Source organism: Artibeus jamaicensis, unplaced genomic scaffold (genome assembly GCF_021234435.1).
Source record: "Artibeus jamaicensis isolate MK-2021 breed Jamaican fruit bat unplaced genomic scaffold, CSHL_Jam_final contig_373, whole genome shotgun sequence".
NCBI lineage: Eukaryota > Metazoa > Chordata > Mammalia > Chiroptera > Phyllostomidae > Artibeus > Artibeus jamaicensis.
The window spans coordinates 464,550-484,145 of NW_026521807.1; the positions used below are offsets into that span (position 1 = coordinate 464,550).

Below are 19,596 nucleotides of genomic sequence, written 5' to 3' on the forward strand. Positions count from 1 at the left end.
GGGGCAGTGAGCAAGAGGACATAAAGATTGGGCAGCCACAACCAAATATCCACTACAGGTGTGCATTTAAGCTGTATGAGCAGATTGGCGAGGATGGCACTGGCCTCTTTAAATGCCGATTCCCATGTATTTGCAATTATTGACTACTGCTGTAGTTAGAGGTGAAAAGATACATGTGAGCTTCTAAGAACCAAGGCCAGATAACAAAGTCAGTTGGATTTTTTTCTTCCCAAATAACACAAGCACTTGCATGTCCCCTCCAGAGTGGAGCGAGTTGGAAAGGCAGCAGTGAAGGATTTTTCATCCCCTTCTCTGCTTGGGTGCTTTCGCAAACAGTAAGGTGAATGGTAGCACGGGACTTGTCCCCGTCTTTAGCAGAGGGTAGAGAAATGGAAACATCTCACATCGTTGGAGGGTCTGAGCTCGAGAGCACGCAGAGCAGCAAACAATACAAATTCACTGTATATAGGAGGTGAAACGGGCAGTAAATTAACAATAGAAAAATATTCTCAAGACCACTGCCTACCCTGGCCAAGACTAATTTATTAGTAATAAGCTTTGTGAAGTTAGGATAATTAATGGATAACCTCTACAGTGGAAACCAGGAGAAGACAGTTATGCAGTCAATTCCTTCTTTGACTGATGGAGCGTGCTTCCTACGTGCCCCCTTTCCCTCCTGAACCATTCTGGGAGCTGCACAGGGAGGTGTGGGCACTCGTGTGAGGATCCCATCCCAGTCCCTTCCCAAGGCCAGTGGAAGAGGGCCTGGAGCTCACAGCTGGAGTTAGGAGGCAGAACACAGAAGAATGCATTAATTCAGGGTTTCTCCAATTTGAGTGTGCAACACACTCAAATGGAAGATTTTCCAAAACAGATGGCTAGGCCATCCCCTGGGCTCCTGCTCCCTCGGTCTGGGGTGCAGCCAGGACACGGGCAGTTGTGGGGGTGCTGCTGCTGCTCCAGCTGTTGTGGGTGTATGAGGTGCCTGCTTTTCATGGACGGTATAGGAAATCACGTTTTTTCCAGAAGCATACAATTGGAAAACATCACAGAACGATCGAATGTTATTAAGAATTAGAGTCATTCCTAAAGAGACAGTAACAACTAGGAAATATGTTACCTGGATTTGGTGTCTCCCTGCGCTCCACCTATGACCACCGCCCCCTACCCTGCCCCTCCAAACAACACTAAAGGTCTTCTGTCTTCATTCAGTGCAATGAATACTCCAGGTAGACAGCTAGCCTGTGTTGACTGGAATTCCTTTGCTTTCCTGTCACTTGAAGTTTGAAATGGTAAACGGCTTAGTGGATGGGGTACAGGATAGGGGATGGTTGAGGGGGCAATTCTGCCTCCACTCTTGACTCAGCTGGGATTGTATGTCAGAAGTGTTGGACACAATAAAGCAAATCCAGAGTATTATCCAGTACTAAGTGATGTGTGATGGGTGAGCCATACTCCCAGCTCACTCAGCCTGATGACCTACCTCTGCCCATTTCACTAATTTGGGCTGCAGCCTCAAAGAGCTAATGAAACCAAGTTTTGGTCTACTTTCTGCCTCAGTCTTTTCTAATACAGGGTATAACCTACCTCATTCTTAAAACTTTATTGCTCTTAATAGCAAAATATACTCAGATCTGTTCAGAGCAGCCTACTGACCTCTGGCCATAGCACCTTCAACAGGTTGGGTGCTTACTCTGCACCCGTGGGTAGTAGCCAAAGTTATAGTCAGCTTGCTGGAGCCTGGATCAGTGCAGAGCTCCTGGGAAAAGGGCCACCTTTGACTCGCTTAGGACAGTACCTGCCCAACCCGGCAGGGTCCAAGCCTTGAACACCCCATCAGAAAAACCTTTTTTGGACACACACCTCCAATAAATGTACTTACCTCTTGATAGATTTTATTGACTTACGTATATTATCAAACAAAAAACTAGAATATAAAAATACAAATAAAAATTAGAGTTTGCCCAGATCGAGGGGCAAACATTTTCCTCCAGATCAAGGTCTCACTTTCTGGTTAACTTAGTATATGGTACCTTCCATTTAAAGGCACTCAATGATGTTGGATGGCTAACAATACATATAAGTAGGACTTCTCCCCAAAAGAAAGTGAAGGTCACTGAAAATGAGACGATGGCAAGTGTGAAGGGTGCTGGAAATCCAGCCCTGTGAGACCTCCGTTCACGTGTTTTTCTTAGTTCCCTTGTAAACTGAGACAGTCGGACAGCTGGCAACTTAGGCCTGTCTAGCTCTACATACTCTACGAAATGCTACATTTATTCTCATGTTTATACAGACTCACTCTATTACCCAAAGGAGGCATTTTTGCAGTGGCAGTGGTAAGGACCTCATGGTTACCCGGTTCAGGGAAGAGCCTGGTGCCTCCCACACAGCACTGCAGGGGTTCTGGGCAGAGCTGCTTAGCCAGTCACCTCCCTTTGCATTGTCTCCTCGGGAACTGCACAGCTGACTACGTAACTCTTTGCAGCCCAGACCTGTGGGCTGTTGAAGCATCTGCCTTACAAATCTTTGCACATTTTGCTAGGAGATTCGGACCTGTTAGCGACGAAGTCTTAGCCAGGGGTGTCAAACCTGCGGCCTGTGGGCCACACGCAGCCCGGGATGGCTGTGAACGCAGCCCAACACAAAGTCGTAAATTTAAAGCATTGAGATTTTTTTGTGTGATTGTGTCGCAACGTATTCAATGTGTCGTCTTCCAGTGAGGAGCAGAGACGCCAAAAGGCTGGATACCCCTGCCAGGGGAAAAGAAGGTAATGGCCCTCTTCCTGGTTCTCACCCGTTTGAACTAATTACTGGACAGCTCTACTCTCTTCCATTTACTCCTTCTGTTGTCAAACAGAAGGTAACTTCTGGTGGAAGTTAAAAACCCTCTGCCCCTCTCAGCCCCAAGCCAACGGCATTAGTTCAGGTTCAAAACCCTAAATGCCTGCATCCTTATCATTATTCCTCTTATTCATTTTCTTATCTCTAGCATTCAGAAGGCAGTGCCTAACACATGCCTGTGGTTGACTGAATCCTTATCATTGCATAGTGCTTTAGGTTTTCTAAGTATTTTAAATACATTTACCTCATTCTTCTCCAGGCACCCCTGTGATGTTGCCATGGTGGATCACTGTGTATTACTTTATAGGAGAGGAGATTTGGAGACATCGAATGACTTGGCAATTTTTGAAACAGAGGCATGGCCACATGGAACACTGTCAGCTGTCAGAGGGGAAGTGGGAAGGGGGGCTGGAGGAAAGAAGGGGAAGGGAGTAGCCAAAGAGCAGGTATGTACAACCCACAGGCACCAACAGTGTGGTGATGACCAGAGGGAAACGGGAGCAGGAGCTGGGTGTGGGGGCGGGATATGGAGACACTGGCGAAATGTCAATAAAAGTTTTAAAAAGATTAACAAAATAAAAAGAAATGACTTGGCAAGATAAAGCTGTTAAAGTGAGTGAGCCAGAAAAACTGGTCCCTTGGCCTCTTAAGTCTCATTCCCTTTTGGTACGTCCACTACGTGGTACTCAGGAACATGGAGGCAAACACTTGGAAATAACAGGTCTACTGGATGTTAGGAACGTAAAGTCTGTCACAAACCATGAAAACTAGTTTTAGATTAAACCCAATCAGCAGAGTAGAACTTACCAATTAACTTCACACTATTGGCACAGAAATGGGCAAACTTGTTAAAAGACAGCAACAACTCATTTCCTATTTGAGAACACAGCTGAGGGTCAAGTATAAAATAAAATTTTATACATTTGGCTTAAGCTGTAGTTCAACGTACCCCTATTCAAAGCTTCTGACCTCAAAGCCTATTTCCTCTTTATTTCCATTTCTAAAAAGCTCAGGTATGAGAAACATAATGAAGACCAGACGGTCTGCTTACTGCTGTACTCCCAATCCTGGAATGCTGCATGACAGGCGAGGAGTAGGTGCTCAGCGGGTACTTGCTCTGGGAACTGTTCTGGGTGCCGCCTGCCCACACCCTAGGACAGTTTGGCTGAGCACAGCTCAATTTAGCTGCCGCACCGATTCCTTACTGCTGAACCCAGGTCCCGCTTAGCCTCCCAGGGCCAAAGGACAGAAGAAAAGAACCAAACACACTGACGGGCTGTGGATGCACAGCTGGTTTTCATAAGCAAACTTAGCAGTCATTTTGCAGCAGACGGCTCACAGAACAGTGAGTGACGGCTCTGTCGGTGCTTGTTGTTGGGTTGAAAGACCCAAGGTGAAATATCCTTTTTGGGCTAAAATACCCTTCTTGTGGCACTTAGTTTTATGTCTGAGTTCCATTTCATCCCTCTAAGCTAGGAGACAGGAGGGCAGTTAAGGAACCAAAGAATGGTCCAATTTAACCTTTAAGATATAATTTATGTATCTGGTGGGATTTCAGGACACAGGTATTTGGGATTTTGTGAAGCTGGTGTTGACATCTGTAATGTGAAGACCTACACCCCTAAAGTGCTCCAAGCAGGTCTGCTTTTTAGTCTATCAAACAATATATTCCACATACTGAGTACACGAGACATTAAAACGTGGCAGAGCCTCACAGACTTCAGACTCAGTAGGCCCGGAGCCCAGGCCCGTCTCCTCACCTGTAAAACAGTGGTGGCGGCACGGCCACCACCACCTCCTCCCCGCCCAACCGCAGCGGTGCTGTGAGCAGGGCAGGCAGGTGAAATGCAGGCTGGGCGCGGTACAGACACCGGATGGAGACATCCTCAGTCGGCGCTTCAACAAACACTGGGTGGTAAGAACATCTCAGCTGGGCATTTTTGGTAACTTCAAAGACCTTTAAGATTTGTTCCAGTACTAAACTCAGAGTTCTGTGCAAGACAATGAAGACACCGAATAGTCTGTGGTATTTGTTTAACGCTGTTCCAAGTATACAGACATGGCGGGTTCACAAAAAATTTGTTTTAATGGGCAGACAATGCCTAGACCAACAGTGAGTCCTGCTGCAGTCTAGTTCAAACAATGGCCAGAAAATCTGGAAGATCCTATGAAAGCAACTCAATTAGAAACAGCTAGTTAGAACTACACCTATTTATAGGCTATATTCCGAAGTCAAGTCTAAGACAAAAACTGCACATGGTTAAATCACTCTTGAAAACCTCCTTCAAGGTGTGTCATGAGGGCCATCTGCTACTTCTCTCAATCAAGTCAACACAACAGCCATACCACCTGCTCCAGCATCCCACCAGATTCAGTAGCTGGCTTGTGTTCAGGGGTCATACTGCTTGGATGACCCGTATCTCTGAACACTGGGAAAGAAATTAGCTCAGTCTTTCAAAATAACTATGGAGGGAGACTTCCGCCAAGATGGAGGTGGAGGTGGAAGCACTGTGCCTTCGCACACAACCAAGTTTAAAAACAACAAAGTTTCAGCAACAAAAACGCAGTCAAACCACAGAAAACTGAACTATATGGAAGTCTGACAACAACGAACCCTTCAGCCAAACCGGTAAGAGGGGCAGAGCCAGCAGCAGAGTAAGGTCAGGCAGGAAAGATCCACTGGACTGACCCGGGCGCGCACCCAGGCGCACAAGCAGCCATGGGGGGATCCCAGGTGTGGAGTAGTGGGCAGTCCCACTGACAGCTGACCGTGGTCACACATTTGCTCACTGATAAACCTGTGAAGGAGCAGTAAGAAGGATCGCACAGGCCCCAGTGGTGGGAAGTGGCAGAGGGGACCGCCATTGTCCCTCTGACCCCGCCCCCACATACAGCGTCACAAACCAGCGACCTGGGTGGCCCCACCAGATCAAAATATGGCTCAAGAACAACTCAGAGCCCCAGAGCCTATAAATCTAAGCAATGAAGAAATAGCCAAACTTTCAGATGCACAGTTCAAAACACTGGTGATCAGGATGCTCACAGAACTGGTTGATTTTGGTCACAAATCAGATGAAAAAATGAAGAGTACAATAAGTGAAATGAAGCAAAATGCACGGGGAACCAATAGTGATGGAAAGGAAACTGGGACTCAAATCAAAGGAGTGGACCAGAAAGAGGAAAAAAATGACCAAACAGAAAAATATGAAGAAACAAGAATTCAAAGAAATGAGGAGAGGCTCAGGAACCTTCAGGACATCTTTAAATGTTCCAACATCCGAATTATAGGGGTACCAGAAGGGGAAGAGGAATGGCCATGAGTAGAAAACTTATCTGAACAAATAATAAAGGAGAACTTCCCCAAACTGGCAAAGGCAACAGACTTCCAGGAAATCCAGGAAGCTCAGAGAGTCCAAAAAAAGTTGGACCCAAGAAAGAATACACCAAGGCACATCATCATTACATTAGCCAAGATTAAAATGAAGGAGAGAATCCTAGAAGCAGCAAGAGATAAGGGGACAGTCACCTACAAAGGAGTTCCCATCAGACTGTCAGCAGATTTCTCAAAAGAGACCTTACAGGCAACAAGGGACTGGAAAGAAGTATTCCAAGTCATGAAATCCAAAGACCTACAACCAAGATTGCTCTATCCAGCAAAGCTTTCATTTAGAATGGAAGGACAGATAAAGTGCTTCTCAGATAAGAGCAAATTCAAGGAGTTTATCATAACCAAGCCCTTATTATATGAAATGTTAAAGGAATTTACCTAAGAAGATAAAAAAGATGAACAGTGAAAGGACAGCAAACTCACAGTTATTAAGAACCACACCTAAAACAAAAGCAAACTAAGAGGACAGCTAGATCAGGAGCAGAACCACAGAAATGAAGATCACATGGAGGGTTAGCAACAGGGGAGTGGGAGAAGGAGAAGGGGGGAGAAGGTACAGAAAATAAGTAGCATAGACGGTAGGTAGAAAATAGGGGGGAGGGCAAGAATAGTAGGGAAAATACAGAATCTAAAGAAATTGAGACACCTGGTCATAAACTAAAGAGGGGAATGGTGGGGGAGGGGGTGTGCAGGGTGGAGGGGAATGAAGGGGGGAATAGAACAACTGTAATGGCATAATCAATAAAATATATCTAAAAAAACCACAAAAACAAAATAACTATGGAGGAACTCACTGAATTAACTGCAAATCCACACTTCCCATCTCACCATTGTTCTAGGGAAAAAACAAAACAAAACAAAACCCAAAACTGTTGGCCCTGGATGGTGTGGCTCAGTGGATTGAGTGCTAGCCTGTGAACCAAAGGGTCACAGGTTCCATTCCCAGTCAGGGCACATGACTGGGTTGCAGGCCAGGTTCCCAGTAGGGGACATGTGAGAGGCAATCACACATTGATGTTTTTCTCCCTCTCTAAACATAAATAAATAAAATCTTAGAAGGGAGCTCCTACCTTTTGCAACAGCATGGATGGAACTGGAAAGCATTATGCTAAGTGAAATAAGCCAGGCAATGAAAGACAAATACCATTATGATCTCACTTTTAACAGGAACCTAAAGAGCAAAACAAATAAACGAGCAAAATATAACCAAAGACACTGAAATACAGAATAGGTTGACAGTGACCAGAGGGGAGAGGGGAGGTAATTTGAGGGAAAAAGGGGAAGGATTCACAGGAACAAGTATAAAGGACACATGGACAACTAAGGGGGATGGAAATGGGAGGGAGGTGGGGAGCACGAGGTGGGGTGGGCTGGGAAGTGAGTAAAAGACAGAAAACTGTACTTGAACAACAATTAAATAAAAAATAAAAATAAAAATATGAAAAAAATTCTTAAAAAACCCAAAAATGTTTGGACCACAACTCATAGTAATTCATTTTAAATTGTAACCCATTACACACACACGCTGGCACATACAAAAAAATTCACAAACTATTTACCTTTATTACATTTTATGAACTTGATTATTCCATTGTGCTATTTTGCTTTAAAAAAGAATCAGGTCATAATTCACTAACAGTTTCTTGATCCCTAACTGGGTTACAACTTGCAGTCTGAAGACCACTGAATTGGAGTACTTCAAGCTCTTGACTACTCAAGACAATTATGTAGGGCAGTATCTGGAGGTTAAGAAAAACAACCAAACAAGCACATTTGTCCATAATATTTTAATACTTTTCTGCTTTTAAATACTGGTCTTAATTTTGTGATTGTAACATGGAAGATCCAACTTTTATTATTTTTAAAAAACATCATCAGGATCATAAAGCTATTATAGAATAGTTACATCCTATACACTCCCAAGGTACTTAAAAATGATTATGTTTTGAGTTTGTGGATGAACAATGACAATAATCCAAAGACATCATCTGTACAACTTGGACTAAATACTGGTAAAAGTGTTTAACTGGACAAACAACTGGTAAGCTTAAAGATAACCAGCACAATTTCACAAGAGAACCAGCTCACCCCAACTAAAAATTCTCCATAGCAAATTGACACTGACGTTGTATAGGTGTACAGATTAGCTCATGAAGCCAAACAAATGGGAAACCCTTTCCTCATTTTCCTTACTTTGTACTCTTACACCTCTCCCAGTCATCCCCCTCCTTGCTCTGGCTGCCCCTTTGTCTGGCGATCCCAAACCCAGAGCTGCTAGGATGACCCTGCCCTCAAATCTGGGAGTCCTGCATTCTAATTAAAACATTGTGTTCTCGCTCAGGGAACAAAGCCCCCTCATCACCAAAATTTTTAAAGTTTCTATTGCATTATAAAAGGGTAACTGAGTAGAAAAGAGAGTAAAAAGATCCTCTTTTTTTTTGGCTTGGGGAAGAGAAGTAGGAAATAACCGGGGATGAGAAAATGTTATGTATATTCAGAGTATGCAGGAATTCACCATATGGAAATAATTCTAGAGGGTTTGAATACTGTCTACAGGGCTAGCACCTCTCTAAAATTTGACCCTTTTTTAATTCTTTTCACATTCTCCTACTAATTTCTATATCTGGTTGGACAAGATTAACTCTAGTGAAGTACCGGTGCAATTACCTAAAGGTAAAATGTATCTTTTTTCTTTTTTAATACAAATATTTTAGTGTAATCATTTTATTTACAGAATAAACTGCAAAAGTATATCATTAACATTTAGTGCAAATGCAACAAACAATAATTAGATTTAGATACTGCTTTGTAAACTTTCCATACCTTTGTGAAATAAAGCTATCCAATTTAGTTATGAAAGAGTTACTTGTCTGTGGTCATGACAGTTACCAGAAAAAATGGCAAACAGAGAAATATCTATAGTGGGCATACAGAATTTTTTGAAGATTCCCATCAGTGTCTATGGTGAATATACCTTCCCTCCCTAACCCTCCCATACTCCCAACACCCTAGCCCACAGCTGATTGTAAAATAAAATACACATTTGAGGTATAAACTTTTCTTTTTTAAACATCACAATATAAAATGTTAAATGGTGATGTAGTAAACTGATATGACAATTTGTCTTGTTTGCCTGACTAGCATTACCACCATAGGCACTTTTCCACATAGTCCAATTATGAACAGCATTTTTCTGTAATAAGGCATAGTCCATGCACATCATTTAGAGAAAGTAAATTAAAAATAGAAAAGATTTATGGAGCATGAAATCTGCGTGCATATAATGTTAAGCATATGTTTTATATGTATTTTTCTCTCTGTACAGAATAATAAATAGCACTACATCTGATGCAAGTAATTTACTTCCAGGATTGTGCATATTAAGTGATCAGACTAATCCCATCATTAAATTATCACCTTGCATTTATCATTAAGACTCCATTACCATGTATGAAATATATACAAGACATGTTCCACGTGACATGACTTTCTGCTTTACATAATGAATCTGATTTGTGTTTCTACAAAGATGAACTAGTCAGATAAGCATCTACAAAATGCCTCTGACTTATGTAAGCACATTTGTGTATAAACATTAATGAAGATTTTGAAGTGGGCAGTCATTTCTACTTCAATGAGTAAAATTTCTTGCCTCAACTCCATGCTTCAAGGTTTTTATCAGAGGCTAAAAACTAATAAAACTAAAAAAAGTATTATACATTTATGTTCTTATAGCAACGAAGGAAAGAATTTCACAGGGAACCCCTCACTGCTCTGCTGCAGTTTCTGATCAAGAGGCAAACAGGGACATTGCTCACATTTTCTGGGCATGTCTTGCAACATACCTTTTAAACTAACCCAAATCAGAAAAACCAAAAAACACCTGTTACTGAATACTACAAATATTGAATCAAAGGTCAAAATCCATCTGATTTGCCTTCACAAGTAATAACTGTATATTCTCTCACAAATTTCATAAAAATGTAAGCTCATTTTACCCTGATCATTTTTACCAGAAAACAGTTTATACCCACAAGGTTTGCACAGATGTTTCTGTTTGCAGGTAAGAAAGAACCCATTTAGGAATCGCCAAATTGTGTTTCAAACAAACAAACAAACAAACAAACAAACAAACAAGAAAAGCTGTAGCACAACAGTGTACAACTAAAAATGCAGAAAATACAAATACAGCTAGGGGGGAAAAAGCTTTTCCTTCTTTCTCCATCAGAACCAAAGTTCTTCATGGGAGTAAGACTACGGAAAAAAACAAACAAAAAAAATCACAGGTTATTGACAGCCCTCAGTCATTAAGAGATACTTTTTATGACAACATGAATCATAGAAATCAGCAGCAATGAATTCTATGATTATGCAAAGCAAAGCAAAGCAAAAAAAAAAAAAAAAGAAACCCCCAAATTCTGGAAACAGGTTTAACTGCAGGCCTGAAACAAGAACCCCACCTGGGCAGCTGGTGCACAGAAGGCAGACGCCCCGTGCGGCCCTGTGCGCGTTCAACTTCTGTGCTTTTCTTTTGTGCACAAAACCTGATACAAATGAGGATCTTAGGCTGGACCACACTAAATTAAAAAATCTGAAAGTTTCCAAAACTTAAAGCTTCAATTTCTAGTTGTGATTCAAAGTTGATTTTTTTTCTCTTCTAGGAGCAAGCAAATAAAAATATAGCCATGTACATGTAATTTTACATGTATTTATAGTTATATGCTGAGTATGGAGAGCTAGCAGGAGACAGCTAGTGTTAGATGTTCAGCTTTGCTACTGCAATATTTCTTCATTTTTGTACACAAGGCCACGGTGCTGGGCCATAGACAAGGCTGGAGATCCTACGTTCCAGCTTAGAGCATTCGATATTTTTTTAAGTTTTTTCCTCCAACATGGAATGTCACACAGCCTTGCTTCAGTCACTGTAGGAAAGAAAATGACAAGTAAAAAATTCAGCCATATATTATTACCAACAGCTGCAAACCTACCAAAAACAGATTCCTCCTACTCCTTGAATTCATGGAATGCACACATTCTTTATTAACATTTATGTTTTAAACTTTAAGAATGTAAAAATTATCCCAGTGGAAGGAACAGAAAGGATAAGGAATCTTTGAAAGTTAGAAAAACTTTAAAAGGGTAATGCGCTATAGGTAAGCAAAGAGGGAATTAACCAGAGAGGTCTCTGGATTTGTAACCCATGCACTAACATTTCCTTCTTAGTCTTCAATAAAAATTATGCTATACAATTTTCAAGAACTTTAAAATTTTACTGAAGTTCTGAAAGAGAGGCCTGCCTTAATGTAGAAAACCAACGTGCTCAGATCGCATCAAATGTGTAAGCATTTTGACTAAGAGGTTTTAGTATCTTTGAACATCATTAATTTTATGGAATTTCTCTAAAGATGACACTGGCTATTGCAAATTACTATTTCTCCATCACCAAAATCAAGAATGCTAGTTTTCCTAAGGTTTCAATGCTAGAATCCACTTCATACATACATCTTCCAAAATTGTTATGAAGCAAGTATTATTTCAGGAGAACAAAGATTTTCTTCACATGTTAGGGTTTGAATTTGGTTCTCTGTCAGAAAGGACCTCAAGTGGGACTCGAGGCTGAGCTGAGTTTTAACCAATGAGTCTTTTCATTTCTGTCTTTATACATATGCTCACAGGTCCACAAACAACACTACCTCCTGCCTCAGAAGTAAATTTTTTTTTTTCAAAGATTTCAAGCCCATCCTTCTAGGTCTACTAAAGAAGAGAGAGTGTATACATGCAGTCAGTCAATAAAACACTGACCCAAATGAAATAGTAATATGTTAGTATGTATATTTCAAATGTTTAAGAAAATCACTATTCTTCTCAAACATAGCTGAGAACATGTTCTCTCTATATATAACTATGTTCCGATTTTTTCTGCATAATACATGGTTATTGTTTTCTGTCTTGCTTATAAGCAAGGCTGGGGATAGAGGTAAAGAAGAGAGAAAGCAGATGGAGCTACATGCTGGGTCTTGGTCACAGCAAACAGCAACTTTTTAGAAACCTTTGAGAAGAGACACCTAAGTAAGGTGACAAAGCCCGCTGCCACAGTGTGGAATCAGGTTTCTGGTTTGACAAATACAGTGCAGAGACAGAGTCAGTAAGAAATTGTGTGCCCGGAATCTTCTTAGCCATAACAATTCTCAAGTACAAAATATTCTAAAAATAGTGTATTTATGCAACACATTTATGCGGCAGGAGTGAGGATTCCTCAAAGGTCAGGCTATATATACCAAAACACTAAGCATTCAGATTAGTAAGGCCAGAACCTGTTTAACACTTTCAGGTCAGTTCTTTCCCAAGAAGAACTAAGTATCTGGGACATCAATGCAATAAACCTTGTGTTAGCATCTGACAATAAATTTAGCTTTAGAGTTTTTTTTGTAAAGACATACTACAGATAGCATCAGAAACCAAATTTAATTTAAAAAGGCATTCATTATGTGATTACCAACTATTATTATTTTTATCTAATTAAATTGACTCAAGAATATAAATTTCTCAGCCAATGATTTAACTAACATTCAATGTAGGTAAGAATGAGAGGATGTTCATATAATATTTACTGCCTGTAGATTATACTTCGGTGATATCTATTTAAAAATTTAACACACTGAGAGTTCACAGAAACAATTATACAAATGTTCTCCAACAGACCAAAAAATGTTCAAACTCATTCATAATAAGAGAAATACAATTAAAACTACATGGCGAGAGTACTTTTTAGCAATCAAGTTGGAAAAACTCAGAAAGCTTCACTTAACCCACTGTGGGACAGGGTTACAGGCACTCTGACACGTTGTCACTGGGGCGACAGCAAATTACTCCGGTCCCCGTGGAGGGCAACACCTGCACTACAAACACACAAACCCCACAGCGCCAGTGGTGTCACACCAACTAATGTCTCCCACATATAAACTCTCAAGTGCAAAATGACATATGGATATAATTCCAACACTATTTGTTCTAACAAAAAATGGAAAACAAGTGTAATATTTACAAAGGGAGGTTAGATGAATTATGTATATCCATACAATGAGATACTGAATCACCTTAAAAAAAGAATGACGAAGCTCCCCGCCTGTATGTGAAGGCCTTCAAGACAATAAAGAGTGCAAAAAGAAGATGCAGAATGATGTGTAGAGTATGCTACATTTTCTTCAACAACAAGAGTATGGGTGGGAGCAATACAACTGTATTTGCTTTTTCAGGCATTAGAAAAAAAAATCTCTCGCCTTGGCTGGTGTGGGTTGAGTGCCTGCCTGAGAACTGAAAGGTTGCCAGTTGGATTCCCAGTCAGGGCACATGCCTGGGTTGCAGGCCAGGTCCCCAGTTGGGGGCCATGTGAGAGGCAACCACACACTGATGTTTCTCTCCCCCTCTTTCTCCCTTTCCCTCTCTCTAAAAGTAAATAAATAAAATCTTTTTAAATTTCTCTGGAAAAATACACAAGAAACTAGTAATATCAATTATACACTTTTGTGTGTGTGGATGGGGGATAAACGTGGTGACTTGGGAGGGGCAGGGGATAAACTTACTATGTACCCTTTCACACATCTGACTTCTGAGTCATATTAACAGATGACTGAAAGAAAATTATATTCTTGCTCGTTGTGTAAAGAGGTTCAATGTAGCATTACTTGGCAGTAAAAATATGAAACACAAGTGTTACCATGGGGCTAGTTAATAAATTCTGCAATACTCAGGTAATAGATGTTAATATAATGAGACAGTATATACATCTCATATTTTTATATGGAATGATAGTTAAAATATATTACTAAGTAAAAAAGCAAGCTACAAAACAATAAATATAAACATATTCCTAAGACAATAAAAATACATATTCATAAGTACATAATTATATAAAAATTCTAGAATACACCACAAACCTAACAGTAATTTCAACGGAGGAAAAGATATAGAAAATTTGCACTTCTGAAATTCTTGAATTCTGTAATGTTAAAATTTGTTTAAATAAACAGGTATTATTTAATATAAGCAGAAAGATAAAGTAAGTTTTAAGGCTATAAAAACTGTAACTCTTTATCTGGGAACATCATAAGACACAAACTATTTTCAACAGTTAACTAAATTTTAACATCTATAGAATCATGTTAGACTAAGAAAAAGATACCATGTATCTTCCAGTACCTGTTAATACTAGAACAAAATAGATTTTCCTGCCGTTTTCTCTTGGACATAAGCAGTAAAACGTTTTAGAAACTTTGGATACTCTCGTTTTGCCACTGCCCTTAAGACTGAGGCTGGTGCCCATCCTCCAGGGTTCACTGTGAGTTAAAGAAAAAAATTAAATGTATCAAGATATAATTCTCCAAATACATATGAAGCACTCACTCATTCTGTTCCTTTGCTTTTAACAAATTCTTCATGTTGGGACAATCAGCATCTCTTAAAGTTTTAACCATTAATCCTTAATATTAACCACCAGGCAGAAACAAATAGCAAATAAGAAAGCACTACTATTTTTCTAAAGTGTTCTTACTTTTCTAAATTATATGTAAATATTAGTATAGCTACATTTTAGGTTACCTGAGACAGATTTATTAATCAAACTCTACTGTAATTAAATAGTAACTTGCTCAGGCATAAATGTCTCTTTAAACATAGTAGCAGTTAGGGTCCTGTATAAAGAAGGTATGAGGATTTGATTGGATGGACTTCAAAAACTACTGCAGAGAGAAAATGGGTGTAGTAAGGAATCAAAGCAACAGGGCTTCCCCTGGCCGGTGTAGCTCAGTGGATTGAGCGTGGGCCTGCGAACCAGACATTCGAGGTTCGACTCCCAGTCAGGGCACATGCCTAGGTTGCAGGCCAGTTCCCTGCAGGGAATGCAGGACGCACGAAAGGCGTCCTCGCATGAAAGGCAACCGAACATTGATGTTTCTCTCCCTCTCTCCTTCCCCTTCCCCTCTAAAGATAAAGAAATAAAATATTTAAAAACAGGCAACAGGGCTGCCCAGCAGCAGGCTGACATAAATAAATATGTACCTAGCAACTAATTAAGGATGAAGGACCAAATCAATGACATAGAAATGAGCAAGCCTGACAAGAAGAAATTTCCTTCCCCACTGTTGCTTACATTCCTAATTCTACATATTTTCTCTTAAGTAAATATTTAATAAAACAGTTCTTAAAACCAAGAATAGCCCTGACCAGTGGCTCAGTTGGCTGGATATCATTCTGCAAACCAAAAGGTTGAGGGTTTGATTTCTGGTCAGGGCAAATACCTGGCTTGCAGATTTGGTCTCCGGTTGGAAAATGTTTAGGAATGTATGGAAAGAAAGGCTGCCAATCGATGTTTCTCCCTCTCTTTCCCCCTACTTTTCTCTCTCTGTAAACCCCTCTCTCTAAAAAGCAGTGAAAAAAAATGTCCTTGGGTGGGGATTAAAAAACAAAAAAAAAACCACGAAGATATGTGACAGTATTCTTTATATAAAGTTTTAAAAGGTTTTTCAAGGTTTATTAAAGGTTTAAAACAATCTTCCTATCCAGCCCCAGCTTAAAAAATTCTGATGTAGTAGTTCTGGGGTTAATTTCAGGTATACATATATCAGAAGTTTCCCAATAGTTCTGATATACATCTTTGCAAACTAAAAATTACTTATCTAAAGAATAAACACTCAGAAGGCATTTGTGACGGTATTTCTCCAAATGATCAGTCATCATGTAGATCATACTAAGAACATCCACATTACCAAGTAGCAAAAACAAACAACTGAAATACATACCATTAGCTACATATGTAATCTTGCATAAAATGTTGTCCCTGCTAATCTCCTGGTTTCCCTCTGGTGGGCTTACCAAGGTTTGACAAATCATAGCAATATTTATTTTGGCACGGACACATCGATTGTTCAGCTACAGAAACAAAAAAATAGGAACAAAACACCAGTACAGCAGATACCCAGTATTTTGTAATCTCTACTGGTCTCACTCTACACTAGCTTCACTGAAACTGTAACTCATCAAAATCTCCCACAAAATACTGGAAATACTAAGAAATAACACATGTGAAGCTAATACAACACAAGAAATGATTTTCCCTCCTATTACACAGTAAATAGAGCTAAACTGAGGTACAAACCACAGAGGTTTTGCCAGTAGCTGATAATGGCTTGAGAGGCAACTGTGAGGAGTCTACATATATTATTCATCAGCTCTGTCTCACCTCACCTCAGTGGCAAAGGAAAATGGACCTGCTGAAATGGTCAGAGCCATGAGCACTGTCCCTCGGGTAGCACGTGGACTGTATTATTCCACGAGGCCAACATAACATACAATCTAAGAATCATAATCAAATCTAGTATCCGTGTGTGTGCGTGCATGTGGCATGTGTTTAGTGACTTTTGCACTGTATTGTACAGTTAGCTTTATATTCTACGACTACATACATTTTACACAGTGTACTTACCGGAGCACTGTCATGATCCACGGAAAAATTACAAACTATCCAAGTCTCAGGGTCATTTTCAGTCAAGGCTGGTATCTTCCGAATGGCAGAGAGGTATAATACATCTCGCTGAGAAGCAGGCCACACTCTCTGTGAAAGAAGTAAAATCATTTGAAAATTTAACTACTTTTTACTCATGTGTAATATGGAACTAACAGAAATAAATATAAAATCAATAAATTGTCTTATAGTTGAAGGAAAAATATGTCAAATTTTAAATGAAGAGCACCTGATATCATCCACTAAAGAATTAATTTCGAACACTGAGTTAACATTCTATTTTTTTTTAATTGTGGTTATCTGCTACTGAAACCATTTTCATGTGTACAATTCAGTGGTATTAATTATATTCACAATGCTACATAAACATCACCAATATCTACTTCCAAAATTTTTAATCTTTCCAAACAGAAACTCTACCCATTATGCATGGCAGACACCCCACTGCCCCCTTCCACAGGCCCTGGTAACATCCTGTTTTTAAGTTTAGTATTCAACTTCAGCTTAAACTATTCAGAGACTTTAAAGCAAAGATTTTAGGCAAAGAAGTCGGCTCCTCTGATAGCAGTCACCTTTAAAGAATTCCCAGTCAGTGCGACAGAACCTTTGAACTTCATGGTACAGGAGGGAAAAGTACTGTTGGAATAACGTAGTACCTAGGTCTCAGAGAACTGGAACTCTGTACAGTTGAAGTGAGAGATTCTAATAGTTGAGTACAAAACAGAGCCAACAACTCAGTGTCGATACAACACAAATCATCTGCAAAGTGAAATGGTTTATCCTTTAAAGATATAAAACTTCATGAAGTCAACAAAAGTAGTGTCGGAGAAATGAATATGAAGCCAATAATAAATGAAAATTTGGCCATGTTAGAGCTAGTAAATGAAAATCCACAAGGATGAAGACAAGACAAATCTAAAGGGTGCAAATAACTTAAATACTAGGAGATGCACAGCCCTATTTAAGGCCATATTAATAAAACAAAGCCAAGTTTAAAGAGAAAGATATATAGTGTTTTTGGATTTTGTTGGGAAAAAAAAAGCCAGGAGAATTTATTTATTCAAATAATTATAACTTAAGTTTTGTTACTTATAAAATACATTATTTTAGTAGTTTTTAAGAAACAAACTTGGTACAACCTATGTAACCTTCCCCTCCACCTACTATTTACAAGGTGCAGTAAATCCTTGCAGCAGATTGTCTTCCAGGATCAGTAATCTTCAGGTTATAAACACTCTTCTGAATCTAAATTATTGACCATTTAATATTCATTCTAAATTACAGGGCAAGTAACTGATGTTTCAACAACTACTAAATTTTAGATTTCACTTAGACCCTCCCTCAAATCTGCATGCTGACACAGAATCCTCACTGTTACACGTTTCTTAAGAAGCTACCACATAAAATGAAGCACGGCTCATAGTTATTAGATATAAGATGCCTCAGGTGACAAGACTGAGCTTAAGAAATACAGAGCAAACCTCAAATATTTTCACATATTCAGCTCAATTAAAAATCATTTGAAAAAGAGAATAATAAAGTACTTATTGAATCATTGTATTTCCTGTATAACATACAATATTGCTTCTGGTGGCTCTCTCCAAAATTTTAATTCATTTTTAAAAGAAATTTTATTTATTTTTAGAGAGAAGGGAAGGGAAGGAGAAAGAGAGGGAGAGAAACATCAATGTGTGGTTGCCTCTCACATGCCCCCTACTGGGGACCCTGCCTGCAACCCAGGCATGTGCACTGACTGGGAATCGAACCAGACGCCTTTTGCTTCACAGGCCCACACCCAATCCACTGAGCTACACCAACCAGGGCTTTAATTAATTTTATTATTATTTTTTAAAGAATTTTAATTTATTTTTAGAGAGAGGGGAAGGGAGGGCGGGGAGGGAGAGAAACATCAGTTGGTTGCTGCCTCTTGCATGCCTCCACTGGGGACTTGGCATGCAACCCAGGCATGTGTCCTAAGTGGAAATCGAACCAGCGACCTTTCAGTTCATAGGCTAGCACTCAATCCATTGAGCTACACCAGCCAAGGTATTTTATTATTCTTTATTTGAAATACTATTTGGCAATTTTCAGAAGGGGAAGAGAGTAGGACAGAGTAAGATAAGTATTAATTCTAAAATTTTAAACCTAGATTAACATAGGAAGAAAGGAAGGGAAAGGGAACCAATTTAGATGACCATGTTTCTGTGTACTCTGGTATATGACCAACCTCTCAATAGTCATGCTCAGCAATTTTCCATTGCTTTCAGGTAATCCACTTAAGGTCACTTTCACATCTATTGGTCTTAACACAGGCTAATAACATATTTTCCTCTTTCCTTATTATATTGTTATCACAGAAAACTACAATTCACTTTTATATTCACTATTGTTTATCTTTATCTCTTTCTCTAGAAAGAGACTAGAGGCCTGAAAAATATTTGAATTTCTGGATTATTAATAAAGTTTTTAGATCTTTTCTGGCATTTAATTTTCTGCCAATTTTACTTTAGACAATTTCTATGCTTCGGTCTGAACTACAGTGGAATCCTTTTGGACCAAAGATATATTTACCTTGTGCGTTTGATAAATGATGATTGCATTATCAGCTAATGTTTCCACCACATGAAAGTTTTCTATAGTTGCTGAAATAAAGAGAAAATATTAATCAAAATGACATATTATCTTTTTCCTAGAATGTGATTAATTCACTTACACTGAAAGTCAGTTATAAATGAACATTACTCTAGAATAAACAGGACTCTGCCCCACTTGGGCTAAGCGGACAGTGAAGGTGGTTTAATACCTAGTGATTAGGGCTACAGATAGTGCTGTGAGACCTGATCACTGG

General features: G+C 39.5%; 1 protein-coding gene across 4 annotated transcripts in view; it reads right to left on the bottom strand.

Annotated features, from left to right (window-relative positions):
* Positions 1–7,771: 7,771 nt before the first annotated feature.
* CERT1 (ceramide transporter 1) overlaps positions 7,772–19,596 on the bottom strand; it is a 115,782-nt gene continuing 103,957 nt past the window's right edge. The window contains exons 13-17 of one of the 4 annotated variants that reach the window (XM_053664427.1): positions 19,320–19,390; positions 16,710–16,838; positions 16,027–16,156; positions 14,429–14,565; positions 7,772–11,151 (exon numbers count right to left, since the gene is read on the bottom strand). In XM_053664427.1, the coding sequence (XP_053520402.1) occupies positions 14,438–14,565; positions 16,027–16,156; positions 16,710–16,838; positions 19,320–19,390 (458 nt within the window). In that variant the 3' untranslated portion in view covers positions 7,772–11,151; positions 14,429–14,437. The remainder of the gene's footprint in view (positions 11,152–14,428; positions 14,566–16,026; positions 16,157–16,709; positions 16,839–19,319; positions 19,391–19,596) is intronic. The other 3 variants (XM_037163409.2, XM_037163408.2, XM_037163410.2) reach the window with 3 other exon arrangements.